General features: G+C 38.4%; 3 protein-coding genes across 6 annotated transcripts in view; 1 reads left to right on the top strand and 2 right to left on the bottom strand.

Annotated features, from left to right (window-relative positions):
- Positions 1-880: 880 nt before the first annotated feature.
- LOC110042831 (cysteine-rich DPF motif domain-containing protein 1-like) lies at positions 881-6540 on the bottom strand. Of its 2 annotated transcripts, XM_089281579.1 has the most exons (4): positions 6385-6540; positions 4845-4953; positions 3919-4002; positions 881-2399 (listed from the first exon to the last, which is right to left on the bottom strand). In XM_089281579.1, exons 1-4 carry the CDS (start codon positions 6516-6518, stop codon positions 2367-2369), a joined length of 360 nt encoding a protein of 119 aa, XP_089137705.1. In that variant the 5' UTR covers positions 6519-6540; the 3' UTR covers positions 881-2366. The 2 variants fall into 2 exon arrangements, with proteins under 2 accessions (XP_089137705.1, XP_089137704.1); XM_089281578.1 differs by lacking the exon at positions 881-2399 and having other exon boundaries at positions 3841-4002.
- A 17-nt stretch (positions 6541-6557) lies between these two features.
- LOC110042829 (uncharacterized) lies at positions 6558-13254 on the top strand. Its single transcript, XM_020748207.2, has 9 exons — positions 6558-6682; positions 6757-6815; positions 7194-7383; positions 8202-8382; positions 9025-9086; positions 9775-9811; positions 10192-10242; positions 11798-11861; positions 12431-13254. The coding sequence occupies exons 1-9, from the start codon at positions 6581-6583 to the stop codon at positions 12504-12506; spliced, it is 822 nt and encodes a 273-aa protein (XP_020603866.2). The 5' UTR covers positions 6558-6580; the 3' UTR covers positions 12507-13254.
- LOC110042778 (Fanconi anemia group D2 protein-like) overlaps positions 12704-16392 on the bottom strand; it is a 29408-nt gene continuing 25719 nt past the window's right edge. For 2 of the 3 annotated variants that reach the window (XM_089281574.1, XM_089281576.1), the window contains exons 40-46: positions 16016-16087; positions 15770-15811; positions 15574-15648; positions 14966-15040; positions 14567-14644; positions 13694-13867; positions 12704-13201 (exon numbers count right to left, since the gene is read on the bottom strand). In XM_089281574.1, coding sequence (XP_089137700.1) covers positions 13130-13201; positions 13694-13867; positions 14567-14644; positions 14966-15040; positions 15574-15648; positions 15770-15811; positions 16016-16087 — 588 coding nt within the window. In that variant the 3' untranslated portion in view covers positions 12704-13129. The remainder of the gene's footprint in view (positions 13202-13693; positions 13868-14566; positions 14645-14965; positions 15041-15573; positions 15649-15769; positions 15812-16015; positions 16088-16392) is intronic. The other variant, XM_089281575.1, reaches the window with a different exon arrangement.

Here is a 16392-nt window from a genome sequence, read left to right as displayed (position 1 = left end):
CGATGGCAGACAAGCTGTGATACATCTTTCCGTCTTTTCTGACTAAAGCAATTGCGAACTGTCATCCAACGTACTGTGACCCAGGAATTATTGGCGCCATAATATTGAACTCCAGTAGAAAGTTGAAATCTTCAAGTGGTCCTGATTTATTATCTGGATAAACAACGAAGAACAAAGAAAGCAGCTGTCTCAGCTGTCTTTTCGTGGCCTCCAATTTGATCGTAAGTTACAAAAAATGACTAATCATGACAATCTTAGCAAAGCTGGGACAAGTATCAGCCGCCCTTCTCCGCCGTAATGTTTTAAGAGTCTTTTTCCTCTTCTTCCTCCTCTTAATTTTTTTTTTGTTCATTTAAGCGTCTTACCTTGACTTGTCAGTGACTTGTTTTCGTGTTATGAACAACAATTTTTTTGGCCCAGGTTACTGATTGAGTGGAATCCTGATTTTTCAAGGGAAACGAGAGTTGGGTTGGAAAGTCGGGTCGTTCGTGAAATCGGGAGTAAAATTACAGTGTTCGACTGAAGAGAGAGAAAAGACTTTTGTTTGGAGTTACAGGGAGGTTCAAAATCAAGGGTTCGAGAAATCAAGATTACGCTGTATCTTCGCTTTGGTTACCTTGGATGTTTTTTTATACCTTCTTTCCTGACTTAGCTATAACTTTAGACATGTCGTCGTTATTTTGCTTTAGCGTAGAAAGAAAAAAGACGGAAAAGACGGAAAGATGAATCAGCTTGTCTGCCATCGATTTTCAAAATCGATGGCGGACAAGCTCATTCATCTTGTCGTCTTTTCTGACTAAAGCAATTGCGAACTGTTATCCAACGTATTGTGACCTACGGATTATTGGCACCATAATATTAAACTTGATAAGTAGAAAGGTGAAATCTTCAAGTGGTCATTTATTATCTGTATAAACAACGAAGATAAAAGAAGCGTCGCGTGCCTGACCGATCCAAAAAGCCCATCGTACGCGTATTTAAGGCTGTCTTTTTGGTTTTTCTTTGCCACAATTTTGAGGGTATTAAGTTGAAAAAATTTACTTATCTTTGTGAATCTTCGCAAAGCTGGTACAAGTTATCAGCTGCCTTTCTCGTGATGTTTTAAGGGATTTTTTATTTCAATTTTTTTCGTTTTATTTAAGTGTGTTTTGTCTATACATGTTTTCTTACCAAGATCGGGATTTTTTTGGCCGGGTATATCGGATTTGGCGATCACCTTGGAGCCCTCTTTATACTTTATTGCCCATCCTGGTGATAGATTTAATAGCCTACCTTTAAATTATTTTAGCATAGAATGGAAAACTCGTAGAACGACCGGCACAATTCCTTCACGTAATAAGCTTCTGGCGCGTGAATAGCGCGCATGTGACTATCGTCTGAATGAATCTAAGTATTTGTGGTATTTTTGGACATACCTTTTACATTAATTCTTCCCAAACTTTCACGAGTGTTTCTAGAGCGCTACAGAAAAACGGAAAAGATGTCTTAGTTTATATTTCTTTTGGAAAACATTGCGGGAAAACGCATGGAAAATCTCTCTTTTAATTTGATTATCAAAATTATATTTTCTTTGCTCGCACCATCATTACGTCAATAGACCGCGAACAGTTTCTCTTTTGCTGGAAAATCCGCGGGGAAGAACGCAAACGAACAGACACTTGCTTCTACTCACACTTTTCCGTTCTTTCGCGGATCTTCGAGCAAAATTGAGCAAAAGAAAGACTGTTAGTAGTCTATTACGTTAACAGCTCGTGCTAGTTTCTACTGAGTTGTCGAAGTACGGCTTTTAGCGTGCTAGCTTCTGTTGAGCATCACCTTGTTTCTCTTGCTTGCACATGATTGATTCGGATCAGTTACTTTGAGCTCGCTTGTTTGGAAAGCACGCTTCACTATAGAGTAGTGTTTCGTCCTGTACAAACCAGCTTTTAAAGGAAATAAACCTCGACATATTCTTTACTTAGGTAGAAAAAATAATCACTAAAGAAGTAATTATAAAGCCTTTGATGGTTTAACATTGGGGAAAATCAAGAAAGACTGCGAATAACAAGCTTGAGACATTTAAAATGACCGTTTTTTTTTATAAGAAGACGCGCCATCTATGTATAAAGCTCTTATAAGTACGCCGCACTATTCCATGAGGTTCTTGAATGACGTCTTTCATGATTTCTCTCTCGAGAGAGCGCAATACTGCCCATGATGAATGCTTTGTAGCCAGATGTCAAAATTTCAGATCCATATATGGATCGATGAAGACAATCCTGACAACATAACAGCTTTGTGGCTGGTCCTCACCAAATCTCTTCTTCCAGATGCAGATAACTGGGCGTTGAGCACAGTTCTTTCCACGAAGCGCAGAATGGAGTTAACTAGCTGCGTGAAACGTCTTTTCTCTGTAAATCCTACAGGAATGATTAAAAGAAAACAAAAATAGAAATCAGACGGGCATAGGGCCAACAAAGTGGGGGGCAAGACACTTTACTCTCACAGTGCCTCTCTCCACCCAGGTATATAAATGGGTACCGGCGAGTTTAATACTGCGGATAACCCTGCGATAGACCAGCACCCCATCCAAGGGGGAGAAGAAATACTCCTAGTCACTTCACGCTACAGAAACCGGGACTATGTACCGCTTGGTAGAACGCAGCCTCAACTTAGTCAGATTGATCAAAAAAAGTGAGAAAAAACTTGTTATGTTTGCAGCAAATCGCGAAATTACTCAATTTCAAGGTAAAACACGGGATTTTTTCGTTCGTTGGGAAAAAGGGGAATAACAACAAACGTGATGTTTAATTAATCTTTCTATAAGATCATCTCTGCGTTCAACATTCAGAGGTGCTCACTTCCTTCCAGAATTCTAATTTTTCTTTAGCCATCACAATTTCCTTCCGGCAAGCCGATTTCGTTCCGGCAAGTCGATTTCCTTCCGGCAAGCCGATTTCCTTCCGGCAGTTTAATTTCTTCCTTGCATAGAATGCGAACCCCTTCGGCGAGGCGAGTTCGGATCCCAATACGATATGTTTCTATCATATTGATTTCGCAGTGCCATTTCTTTTCAACGTTTGCCTTGTTTTTGGAGGAGAAGCACCGTTTCGCTTGGCTGATCAAGAGTAACGTCAAGTTTGGCTTTACACTTATCTATTTATCAACCTTCAGTTATTTAAGGTAAATTAACAGTCACGGCGGTAAATTTTCCTTCCTCAACTTCAAGTTATTAAAGTGTTTCACTTGTTTGCTGGCACAGCCCAACGGTATATTTTTAGAAACTAATACCTTTGGTTTTACCCGCGTTCATGGATTCCGAATAAACACAGAATAGCCCGGCCTGAATAGTTTTTTTATATATATATGCGAGAGGCTTACGATAGACCATACGAGAGAAATTGTTTCAGGTAAATATTATAACTGGTCCCGAGGGAAGCAGTTTTTGGTTTTTCGAGACGAAGTCAAGGGAAACATCGAGATTCGAGGGAAAACAGTTATAGAGCTGGTCGCGTAGTTTAGTGTGAAGTAATACAGCACAAAGAAGTCAAAGTAACCTTTGGTTAGTGGAAGAGCGGGTAACAGTTGCTTAATTTGGATTAATTGTTGCCTGGCAGGTGACATTCAGGTTTAGCCATTGCCGCGTGACCATAAATGCACATTAGATTGAAAAAACTCCAGTTATATAACAAACTTTTAACCCCTTTAACACTGTTTCATGTATACGAGACGAAAGATGTTGTTCGTTGCAAAACCAATCTTGCATCCGACAATGTTATATGATGTGTGCGATTTTTGCATGATGCAAGCTTCTATGGATACCAGCCTCGTTGCTGAATGGGCTACCCTGCTTAAATAAAGTTACTTACTTACTTTCATGCAAGCAGGGGGTGCTACAAGAAACGTTGGCATCAAAATTACTCGTTTATTTGCGCTTACCTTACAGATTTCATCAGGAAATTCTCCCATGTTTTTCTCAACACAAGCAATGCAAAACCTCTTGGTGTAGAAAATGCTACAAGTCTGCAGGGAAACCAAAACCCATCAGAAGAAATGAAATTCGCCATGACCCATTTATACACCTGGGCTGGAGAGAGGAATGGTGAAAGTAAAGTGTCTTGCCCAAGAACATAATGTAATGACCCTGGTTAGGGCTCGAGCTTGGACCACTCAATCCAGAGCACAACTCCTTAACCATTGCTGGGGAGGGCATTCCTCAGAGGGTACTCTCATATGGGCTAAATATGTAGGTGTGGCCTCAAAGATATGGTTTTTTAGCCATTTTGGTCTGAAATAGATTATACTTTGTGTGTAAAATGTGGTTGACAGGCCTACTCAACTCCTTTCAGTTGGTTCATGACATTGGTACATTTATCATTTTCTTTTGATTTTTGGTCTCTCAACCTTTCTCCTACCCATTAAAAGCATAAATACATTGCCTTTAACATTTGTCATGAGAGGCCCGGTGGCAGATCAGGCAGTCCGGGTTCAAGCCCTTGCTGAGGACATTGCGTTATATTCATGCGCACGACACTTTACTCTCACGGTGCCTCTCTCCATCCAGGTGTTAATAACTAGGTACTGGTGAACTTAATGCTGGGGGTAACCCTGCGATGCACTAGCATCCCATCCAGGCAGGAGTAGAAATACATGTACTCCTAGTTGCTTCATGCTACAGAAACTGGGATAAGCTCTGGCCTGATGGGCCACCTGGCTCCTATGCAGACTTTAATTACCCCTTTACCTTTTTAATGTTGGTCAGAACTAAGTAACTGATTATAGAAGGTAAGAGTTTCGGTAATCAGACTGCACACCTCTATCCAAATTACATTTCCGGGAGTACTCCCAGAAATACATGCCTGTACCTGAGAAATGCAAATGTCTGTAGAACACAAACAGCATTGTCCACCAAGAATTAAATGTCCTGGATATGGTGAGAAAGGATCACGAAGAACATATGCATCTTCTAAGAGTCTGTGGCAAAAAAAATGTATTGGTATGCACTGATTAATTGATGTCTTAAAAGAAAAAAGGTTTGTTTTTTGACTCTTGTGGCTTCATATGGTAGCTGTCTTGTCAACGAACAGGGTTTGTGAAACATTGAAATAACTTTAAATTCTGGAACTAGCAAAAACCTTTTAGAGGTTTTGGAAGGTATGCATGGAGCCTGAGGGGTACTCCTGGAAAAATTGGGTGGGGGTGTGCGGCCCGCTTCCCAAAACCCTTACCCTATTTATGACCAAAATCTACGATATTCCCTACCCTAATTATGACCTGACCAAAAATTTGAAACCCTATTTATGACCTGACCCTTAAATCAAAACCTTGTTTCAGACCTGCATTACAATTAGTTCCCTAGTTCAGACCAATGTTAAATTACCGTAAACACAATTTGTGAAGTGCTTTTATTGATTTTGTTTTTGATAATGGTGAAAAAGTGGCTTCTTCTTGAAAACATACCCATATCAAGGCTAGAGTGCAAAAACCATACCCTATTTATGACCAAAAGGGTCAACATCAGCTAAAAATCGATACCCTATTTATGACCAAAACAGCAAAAAACCATACCCTTTGGGGCCGCACATACCTATATAGCCCATATAAGAGAGTACCCCCACCCCCCGGGGTACAGAGTATTAAAATCGAAGGGGGATTTCTGGGAGGAATCAATGTTGCAATTCTGAATAGCTAAGGAAATGGAGTTCTGCGGCATGATCACATACACTGCAAATACCGTGGAATTTCTTACGAAGGTTTAAAATCGCAGCAATTTTTTCAAGAGTCACGAATGAGTGTGGTGCAGCCACCTAGATATTTTGTCGAAAAAAATAAAAAGTATTTATAAAACGAAAACAACAGTAAAAACTCAAGAGCTAGGTTATATGGTCATTTAATCGCTACTCCGAGTTTCATGCCTCATGCGAGGCAATCATCAGGCGACTGCCAGAAAAAACGGTTACATTCAAAGATATTTGAAAATACAGAACAATACATACTGTTTGTGGGAGAAATTTTTCATCTTATGTAAACCAAAAATGTCAACTCTGAACAGCAGAAATGAGCTTCTATCGTGTTGCAGACATGCTAGGAAATTCTTGCTGAAAAATGTTATCATCTAATTAGCGATTAAGATCCCGCGTGACGCGCCACGTGACACGCAACACATCTAGTATGTAATTGTATTGTTCTGTATTTTCAAATATCTTTGAATGTAACCGTTTTTTCTGGCAGTCGCCTGATGATTGCCTCGCATGAGGCATGAAACTCGGAGTAGCGATTAAATGACCATATAACCTAGCTCTTGAGTTTTTACTGTTATTCCCGCTCTAGTTCAGCTACTGAGCATTTTGTAGTAGATGAGAATTTCACTCCATTTTTTGGTTAAAACGAAAACAATATACGTACAGCACAGACTTAGAGAAGGGCGGCTTCTTTCCAAAATATTCATAATGGCATTGAAATCCACAAGACGAGCATGTGAACATTGGTTTTTCAGCCGCACTTTCCTTCAGGCTGTGCTCAGTCTGCTCAGCCGCCATCTTTAAAATAATGCGCCCGCAGTACTCTTCAGGGGCGCAAGAAATACTATATTGCTTTTCAAATGAAGTGTCCAGTTTCTTGTATAGCCGAAATGGCGGTGGATTTTCGAAGGTTCACACATTTTCGACCCTGTATTGATCTACACGATGGAAAGGTTAAACAGGTTTGTCTCAAGAAAAAATTATTAGACCTTACTTAAACGTTAGCTTTAACGTTCTCATGCTCTTTTTCAGCTAGATCGTCGGTGGCACGTTGTCAGATAATGAGGGATATCTTCGAACAAACTTTATTGCCAGGTAAAAGATTTCCTCTGAGAAGGCAGGTAACGATTGTAGCTTATTGTGGCAGCATGCCATGTCTACATCAACTCTATGATTCCCACTGCTGACCTACTTAAGTACTCTGCCAAATAAGCTGACGAATAATTATTATGGAAGCTTAAATGTGCCAATACGCGCGATCGTCCCTTGGAAAACGCCTTGACTAAGAACCAGATTCTCCCAAAGGGAACTACAGGAAATATATGATTGCAGTGAGGAGATTTTCGATGCTGCTTTTAGCGCTAAACTTCGTCCCTGTTAGTATTTCAACAGGTTAAATGTATAAAGTTCTCTCTGGGAAGGTTCCCTTTGTGGTGCAGTAATGCCCTTTGATTCCCATCTTCTATTTTGCAGTCATAATACGGGCTTCTATGCATCACGCTACCGTGAGGACAACTTGACTGGAGGCCATGTGATCAAACTAGGTCCTGGTAATGATATGGCTGCACAGGAAGCCCTAGCAGCCTGGCCTGGTGGACTACAGATTGGAGGAGGCATTACCATAGGCAATGCCGAATCATGGCTTGATAAAGGAGCTGCTAAGGTACAAAAGTTAAAGCTTTCCTTACATGGAAGCAGTTTTGAGTTTTGCTCTCGACAGTGGAGACAGATCTCAAACTATGGGAATTATATTGCCAATAAATGCATGCATTGAAGCCTTTACAGACCTATGCTTGTATCATGTGTACTTAAGACATCCGTGGTCATGTCAATCGATACCCTTGATCAACCCTCAATCAATACTTGATCAACACCTCGATGGACTCTTGATCGACATCTGGATCGATACCCAACACTCAGTCAGTAATCAATCAATGTCTTAGTCAACACACAAGCGACACTCAATGGACAGTCAGTCGATAGTTGGCTGAGTGTTGACTGAGTCATATGTATCGATTGACACTCGATGGCATGTCTGCAAAAATTAGCTGATGGTAGAGATACTGATGAAGTGTTGATGTAGAGTCAACCCAGGTGCTGACTGAATCTCAATCGAGGGTCAGTCATGAGTATCAATCAACTCTCGACCATACATGTATATGCCTTTAGTCAGTTTCCAAAGCATGAAGCAGCTAGGTATAGTTCCACCTCTTCCCTCCAGATGGGATACGAACTCCACTGCAGGGCTACTCCATAGTATTTAATTTGGTGCCACCCATTTGTACACCTGAGTGGAGAGGGGCACAGTGAAAGTAAACTTAAGTGTCTTGCTCAAGCACACAATAGCATGCTCCTCTCTAGGGACAAACTTGGACCACTTGATTCAGAGGCAACACATTTACTTCTTCACCACAGTACTCCTCTTATATTTTGACAGAATTGTTTATACAACGCTCTGCTTTATGTAAACTCTGCTTGTAGGTCATAGTGACATCTTGGCTTTTTCCCTCTGGCAAGTTTTCCCTGGAAAGACTCCAACAGTTGAGCAGTTTGATTGGTAAAGAACAACTAGTCATTGACCTCAGCTGTCGCAGGCAGAAGAACTCTTGGTTTGTGGCCATCAATAAGTGGCAGACAGTTACTAGTTTGGAAATAACAAAAGGTGAAAATAAAGAAAAAGCCTATAAGATACATGTCAGCAGCATACTGTAGCTGCTATCCTCCTTCCAAACAATCAGATCGAAAGCATGTAAGAAAAGTCAAGCATTACTGAGAACCCTCAATGTCGCATATTATTTTTTTGGCTTAATTTCTCTTGGCTGTACATGCCTTGCGATTCTATACTTTAATTATGAACTGTTTTGAAGTACATCTCTTGTCAGTTGATATGATGGTCTTCATTATTTGCCTGTGTAGGAGACTACCATATTGAGATGAGATCCATACAAACTTACTTAGCAATGTAGGCATGTAATATGTGCAAAGAAAGCAATGTATATTTTGTGATACTAGTAGCTAATTTTGTCTATGTTATTGCATACAATGGCCCTCAAAACTACCAGAGAGTGGTCAATTAAATTATTTCCTTTTCTCATATTATTTATTTATTATTTTATTGGTAGGCAGCATGTACATGTACATGTATATGCATGCATGTCTCTGTTCTATAAAGGTCAACAGAAAGTATCAGGCATGATTAAACGTTATCAAATATTTCAGCCCCAAATCAGGATTTCTGCAGATTAAATTTCACTGCCCCTGATATTTACATAAAAACTGCTCAGTAACGTTTCCATTAATTTAGGGTGTTTAGAAGAATTGTCTCAGTTTGGATCAGAATTCCTTGTACATGCAGCTGATGTTGAGGTATGTGTGTTTTTGAGCAGTTTTGTCACTATATGGTGGATAGTAATTTAAAGTTAATCTCTCCATAGCAGAATGGTTGTAATAAACTGAACTATTTTTAATTAACAAATAACAGAAACGTGATTGCTAGGTGATGAAGTTAAACTTTGGGCAGATTGAGTTCTTGGAATCAGGGGTTTCATTTCAGCAGCAGGGCAAATGGTTTTCACAGGCAGGCAAAATTTTCTGAACTGAACTTTTTTTATGAGAAAAACTTTTGTCTAGATGCTCAAACAAGGTGGGCAAAATTAACCTAACAGCAGATCAATTTGCCTGGTGCTGAGCCCTTAATAAAACCCCTGGGAATACCAGTAATTAATTTTGACTGCTGAACAGTGCTTATGTAGATTTGCCAGGACCACAAATTGCAATATTTTACTCCGGAAAAAAAAAAATATTACGAAGGCAAATTGTGCAGTTCCAGAAAATATCCATACTTCCCCCACAGAAGGGATTGGAATTTCCTGGGGAGTGGGGGGTTCTGGACGAGCAAAAATTTAAAGAAATGTAGGAGACTTAACTGGAATTTCCAGAAGGGTGGGGAGGTGTTAGAAAAAATCCCTTCTCTGGGGGAAGTATGGATATTTTCTGGAACTACACATTCTGTTTTACTGACATGGTATACATGAATGTATGTTCTTTCATACAGGGTTTGTGTAAGGGAATTGATGAAGATCTTGTCAAAGGTACAATTTCTCAAGCTCGTTTAATTCATAAAGTTTAAACAAAGAAAATAATAACTTTGATGACATTTAGATCATAGATTTCTGTGATTTTAGTTTCTCCATCTTCTCTCTAGATTTAGTTTTGACTGAGAAGAGTTATCAAACACTCAAGACAGTGTTTGACCACATTTCCAAACACTTGAAGTTCGTCAAAAATACTCTGCTGTACATCATGTTTTCTACTCTCCTTTCAGTGTTTGGAAATGTGGTGGAACAGTCTCTCTTGTTTGATACAATGTACAAGAAATTCCCATTCAGTAATCAATGACATTAGTTTTTTTTAACTATCACAGCTTACTTGCTACTAATTACGTAGTGAAATGTAATATATTTTTTGGCAGTTCTAGGACAGTGGTCTCCAATTCCTTGTACATATGCTGGAGGTGGGAAAGGTGAGAAGCAACCTGACTTAATCCCTTTTACTTCTCAGCTATACCTTTTTCCAAAAAAAACCTGGCTGAGAATTGTAGCAGAAGAGCTGACTTAAGCTAATGAGGCCCAAAAGGAGGTACGGGACCACACCAGCTGGAGGAATGCTGTGGATGCTTTGTGTTGCATGGCACGAAAAGGAGAGATAATGTCACATGTATTAGTACAGTAATAGCCCACATATAAGAACCTGGGTTTTAAGAACCTGTTAGGCTAAAATTTTCATTTTAAGCCCCCTCCACATAAGAACCCATTAAGGCTAAAATTTTAAGTTAGGTCCTTATCAGTGGGGTTGCTGTAAAAGTTTATGGGTAGAAACTGCTGAATTAAGATCATTATCTATTTAAAAGTTATAGATAGCAGCAGACATGTAAAGATTTTAAGGAAAACGACCAATTTTTTAAGTTTAAAAGACATGTTTCGACAGAACTTCTGTCATCTTCAGCTGAATGAATGATTACAAAGCAAGTTGAATAATAAGTAGGCAAAAATGCTAATTAAGACAAATAGTAACAACAGAACGTGAAAAGGTGTAAGTTAAAAGGATAATTTTAGATTTACATGGTGTAATTGCTGATTGAGGCAAGGTAGTTCTTTTTGAATATGGATAGCCTCCTTTATCTTGAGTTGAGAGCCTACTTATTATTCAACTTGCTTTGTAATCATTCATTCAACTGAAGATGACAGAAGTTCTGTCGAAACATGTCTTTTAAACTTAAAAAATTGGTCGTTTTCCTTAAAATCTATTTAAAAGTAACTTGACAGCGTAAAATGGGGTTTACTAGCCTTCACGACTTCTACGGTTCGTGTCATTTGTACATTTGCCGTCGTCTGTTCAGTCCCTCGACCTTTTTGTTGCTTCACTCGTGTTTATGAAGGGTACTTCATGTTGTCTGATGACAACTGATAGCTCGGATGATGATATGATCAAACGTCAAGAGCTAGAGCCATACAGTTTTTAATTTATTTTTTTCATTTCTCCTTATTGCTTGAACTTGTTATGAATTTGGTATCAACATGAGTTTCTTTATTGTGTTTTGTTAAGGACATATACTATACCTGCACTGAACTGCCTATAGGCATTGCTCTATGGTACAAATAAGTGATTTAGACTTTTATGAGATGATATTTCTAATATATATAGTATATTCAGATGAAATTCATATGAAATATAAGAACCTATTTTAAGAACCTTGGTAACCTAAATTTGCTTTAAGTACCATTTATATAAGAACCTATTTAGGCTAAATTAAAAAATTCAGGTTCTTATATGTGGGCTATTACTGTATACCTATATGTTAAAAGCTGTTTCTAAAACTGTGGTTATACATGTACTGTACATCAACTGAACCAAATCTCTGCAAGTTTACTTGAAAATGTTTTGATGTTCTATGAAGAAATACATGTAAGATGGTGATCACTAATGAGAATTTAAGATTTTGAAATTTTTGTATGTTGGTGATTATGCTGGCTTGTGTTCAGCACTTCTCATTCTGATTTGTTTTTCCTATGGGCTAGACATCACTGATTTGGAATTAGTAAACAGGCTTTCCAATGGCAAAGTGGACCTCACGTTTGGAAGGTAGGTGCATTGGTTTTATAAAAATTATTGCCAATTATCTTTTCTGAATTTGATTTATTTAACGTATCAAGTTGTAGTTAACTGTAAAACAAAATCTAGTCTGAACAAAATGGTGACTGGAAGCACATAGCGATTTTTACCTAAGACCTGTAAACCTAGTATCCATAACTATTTCAACAAACTGATTACATTTTTGATGGAAAATATGGTGACTTGGTCATGTTACACATGCAAAACTTAAAATTTACAATACCGGTATATCAGCAATTGACATGGCCTCTGCTATAAGCCTCATGGTTTTTAGTTTTGGAGGTCTCCTTGCCACCTTTTGTTTGTTATTGTACAGTTATTATTTTTTATTATTATAATTTACCGTGTGGCAAACAAAAACGACGATAAAGGTGATGATGATGTTTCCAATGATCTAAATAACAATATAGACCTTTGAGGATAGTAATCAGAGATTATGATGTGAGGGAGTGGGGGTGGGGGGGGGGGGGGCGGGTTATTGTATTACTTTAAAAAGTATGAGATTCATGTTAGTTCATGATGAAATAATTTTGTTCCAGTGCTTTGGATCTGTTTGGTGGAAAAGGAGTAAAATACACAGACTGCGTGGATTGGAATAGAATCCACCCAAGATAGCAGATCAAGGATATGGAAGTTATCAGATTTTTCCACAATAAACAGATCAAGTGAAGTGCAAAGGAAAACATCCAGAATAGCAGATCAAGGAGGAAGAACATAAAAAAAAAATCATTTCAAATGATTGCAGCAGCGCAATACTCAAGCACCAAAGAGATCTGAAACTCTTTCTTGTACATCAAAGATGAGCAGTAATATGGAAAAACATTTTCTTCATATTTATTGTCAGAAATGTTTTGCTCGGCAAGTCTAATAGATAACAATAACAATTGATACCGTTTGCTAACAAAAGTACCACACAGAAAAGTCTTGCCATTCATTACAGAATCACTATTAGCTTTGTTGAAAACAATATGCAATTCTACTTGCTCACTTGTAACTTTTTTGCAATGGCTCTAAGTTAGGCCGCTTTCAAATTCCTTGTCTGTTTTACTAGAAGACTATAAAAGTACAAAGGAGCATAATATTTATTGTCATTATTACTCTGTTCGTTAAAACTAAATAATTCAATATTCTCTATACACAATGTATTGTCGTGGTAAAAGCAGGGAGCTCAAACAATACATGTGATGGTACTGTAGGCAGTAAAACTGGCATTAATCACTGTCAGGGCATTTCCATAATTAGAAACTCTCGCTGTATGACTCTCCATTGTCACTTTTTGATTCTCTGTCATGACTGCCATCTGCATCTCCCTGGAAAAAAGGTCACATTAAATTGCAGTTAAGGGACTGCATCATAGTTGATAGTGATTAGTCTCTGTTTTAAAAAGTATGGCTAGGAGCTAGGGTTTTATACACATTATGCTCCATTTTTCACCATTATGCTAATGTTCAAGGCTTGAAAAACATTACCATTAAGCTCCATTGTGCTCACAAAAAAGCAAATATTTACCCTTAACACTTATTATATAGAAGCATGAGCGACACCTCAGTGTAATCATCCACTGCTCTAGCTTTGTTATTGTGAAATGAGTTTTCAGGTAAGGAAAAAACTTGCTCTGATGCAGCAGAACAACAGCAGTTGAATTGGCAAAACTTTTTGGCATGTGCTGTGTGTACTGTGTAGTCAAGTGACAGGTGCCCATATGGAAATTAGGAATGAGAACCTCCAACTGATGATAATCAGCCCACCTGTGTGCAGTTTTTAACTTCATTTAGGAGTCACCCAAGTGTAGTATGCCTTACCTCAGCGTCGTCATCATCATCATCCTCATCCATTTCCTCAACTTCTTCCTCCTCTTCACCCGCTGGTTCCTCTGCTGCAGACTGCTGCGACATTATTTCCTGCCCTTGTATATCCCTGTTTTTTAGATTTCCAAGCCAGAATGCCTCATGACATTTGTTTAGTGTAAGCATTGCCTGCAAACAAGGTCACAAATGTATTCAGCCCTCTCTTGTTTCATGGTTTAGTGACAAAAGAGACTTTTGAAAGACTAAATGCACACGGTCAGAAACACTTGACAACATGGCCAACAATGTTGAAAATTTGTGCATCAAGAAGTTTCTTTGCTGTAGTTCATTCAACATTATTTTTATAACTATTTAATTGTGTTATTACTTTATTATCGTCATTTTTTTGGACTCAGATGTCATTGTTGAAGGGTTTAAAATAAGTGATCAATCAAAAACATGTCAGAGTGTGGAAGAATAACTTTTGGAACAATCTTAAATTGTATTCGTCTATGTACAACAACAAAAATCAGAAACAACTCCTTTTACATGTAGTTAGTACTGTACTGCTAAACTGAACACATTGCACGAAGTAAAACTGAAAAGGCTTGGGTCAGCCACGTGATGTGTCCCATTGGGATCATGGTGAAGTATGTATTGCTGAAATGCAGACTGAATATATAACTTGGGAAACAAACAGGATTGGTTTTGGTCTTAAACTTGGTAAGGGTGTATAAAAAAAAGTAAGGTAGGGGTGTATAAACTTGGTAAAATTGCATGGCAGTGAAATATGTATGCCATAGCTCCTACCAGAATTTATTCATCCAATAATAACAAAAACCTCCTGCCTCCTGTGGTAAAGAACATGTTAACAACTTAAAAGTGTACCTTGACTCTGAAGACAAAGGTCTCTAGGCACCTCTTGAGTGCTGGGACATGATTCGTAAGAGACAGATCTTTTGCCACCTAATCAAAGATGGAAAGTATGATTATAGTCAAAAGTCTTGGAAATCAAACCATGGCAAATTACCTGCGATCAGGTATTCTTTGTTCCACGGGCGGTGGAAGAGAGGGATTCAGGGAAATAGAAAGGCTGAGATATTTGTTCGATGAGTTCTCTGTTGCCTCCAAATTGAATTCTGTGAATGGTGCAATCAGCGATTTCATCTAATAGGTATGAAAATCAGAATTTATGGAAAATCATGTTTTTACTGGGACATTCGCATTGTCATTTTATGAGGTTATGGATATCTGTCTATTAGCATTTAAACACTCTTATTTACTGACCTTGCTGTGACTGCAAAAATGTTGGAGTGATCTCGTACTTTGTTGCAAGTTTTTTAACAATCCATGGATATCATCCTTTTGGAACAAACGTACAGTGAGAAGAAGTCCCTTATTTGAAATGGAAACTTCAGCTTGTATTTTTAAGAATAACTTGACCAAGTAACTGACCTACCCACAACCAGTCCACCAACAGACTTATTGACAGACAGACAGACAGACCAACCAACCAACTGACTAACTACCTAGATGACTGACTGACTAACTGACTGACTCACCAACTGACTGACTGACTTAAACCCACCAAACAACAGATTGACCGATTGACTAAAGAGCCAACCAATCATTAACCTGACTGAGCATGGGACTGATGACTCGCAAAATCACTGACTGAATATTAAATGACTGGCTGAATGATGACTGGCCAAATCATTGACTAACTGAATGACCAACTAAAAGACTGACCAACCAACTGACTGCCTGCCTGATGTACATGTAGTTGGTGACATACTCACTAATGGACTCACTTAATTTGGTTAGACTCTAGAAGGGAAAGGGTGTAAACTTGTATGTACTTTATCGCAGTGTTTGTCAATATATAAATTACAAACCTTGTGCATCCTGAACATCAAATCGAGTACTGGCATTCCTAACTTCAAGAATATGTCCACAAATAAACGCCCATACTGTAAAACGAGTGAATTAAAACATTTCAAAAATTAGCCAAAATTTTAAAAATTGCAATGTTAAGTGCAGCCATTCTTATACTTGGACCAAAACTAATACAAAGACTGTCAGTTATAATACCTTTAATGAGGCTCCAATGATAGATCTCTGATCAAAAGCCTGGTAAAATTGAAAGCAGAATGAGAACTTTAATTCTGAGTTCAGTTTTGTACTTTTCACTGCTACGATATGTTGTAAAGACTGCTTGAGCCAAAGCAGCCTTCAGAGCAGAGGTTATCCCATATGAAATGTTGCAGCCAGGAGTAAAATATTTATGATAAACACTGTTTCACATTAACCACAGCAAAATGTTTGAGACTAGCTTACCTTTACCAAATTTATCATAATATGGAAAATCCGCACAGAAATGTTCAGTTTAACAAGTCTCTCTTTGTGAGTCTGATGGTATGAAACAAAAGTCAAATCCAAAATGGAAGTATTCTTAATTGTCTAGAGGATTAAGCATTTTAAAAAATCTTCTAAGGAACTTAATATGTTTTTTTCTTTTGTGGACACATGGTTCAACATCTTGGATCATATGCACTAACAGCATCCATGGTTGCGTGTCAATCGATACTCTCCATCAATACCCTCAATCGACCCTCAATCGACACTCCACTGACACCTCGGTTGAAACTCGATCGACACCTCATTGACATCGCGGTCAACAGTCGGCTAATTTTCGATCAATACAATCATATGAG

This window comes from Orbicella faveolata, unplaced genomic scaffold (assembly GCF_042242905.1).
Source record: "Orbicella faveolata isolate gen_17 unplaced genomic scaffold, um_ofav_v1 contig_48, whole genome shotgun sequence".
Classification (NCBI taxonomy): Eukaryota; Metazoa; Cnidaria; class Anthozoa; order Scleractinia; family Merulinidae; genus Orbicella; species Orbicella faveolata.
Note: the sequence above shows the minus strand (reverse complement) of the source record. Positions and strands in the feature narration are given on the sequence as shown.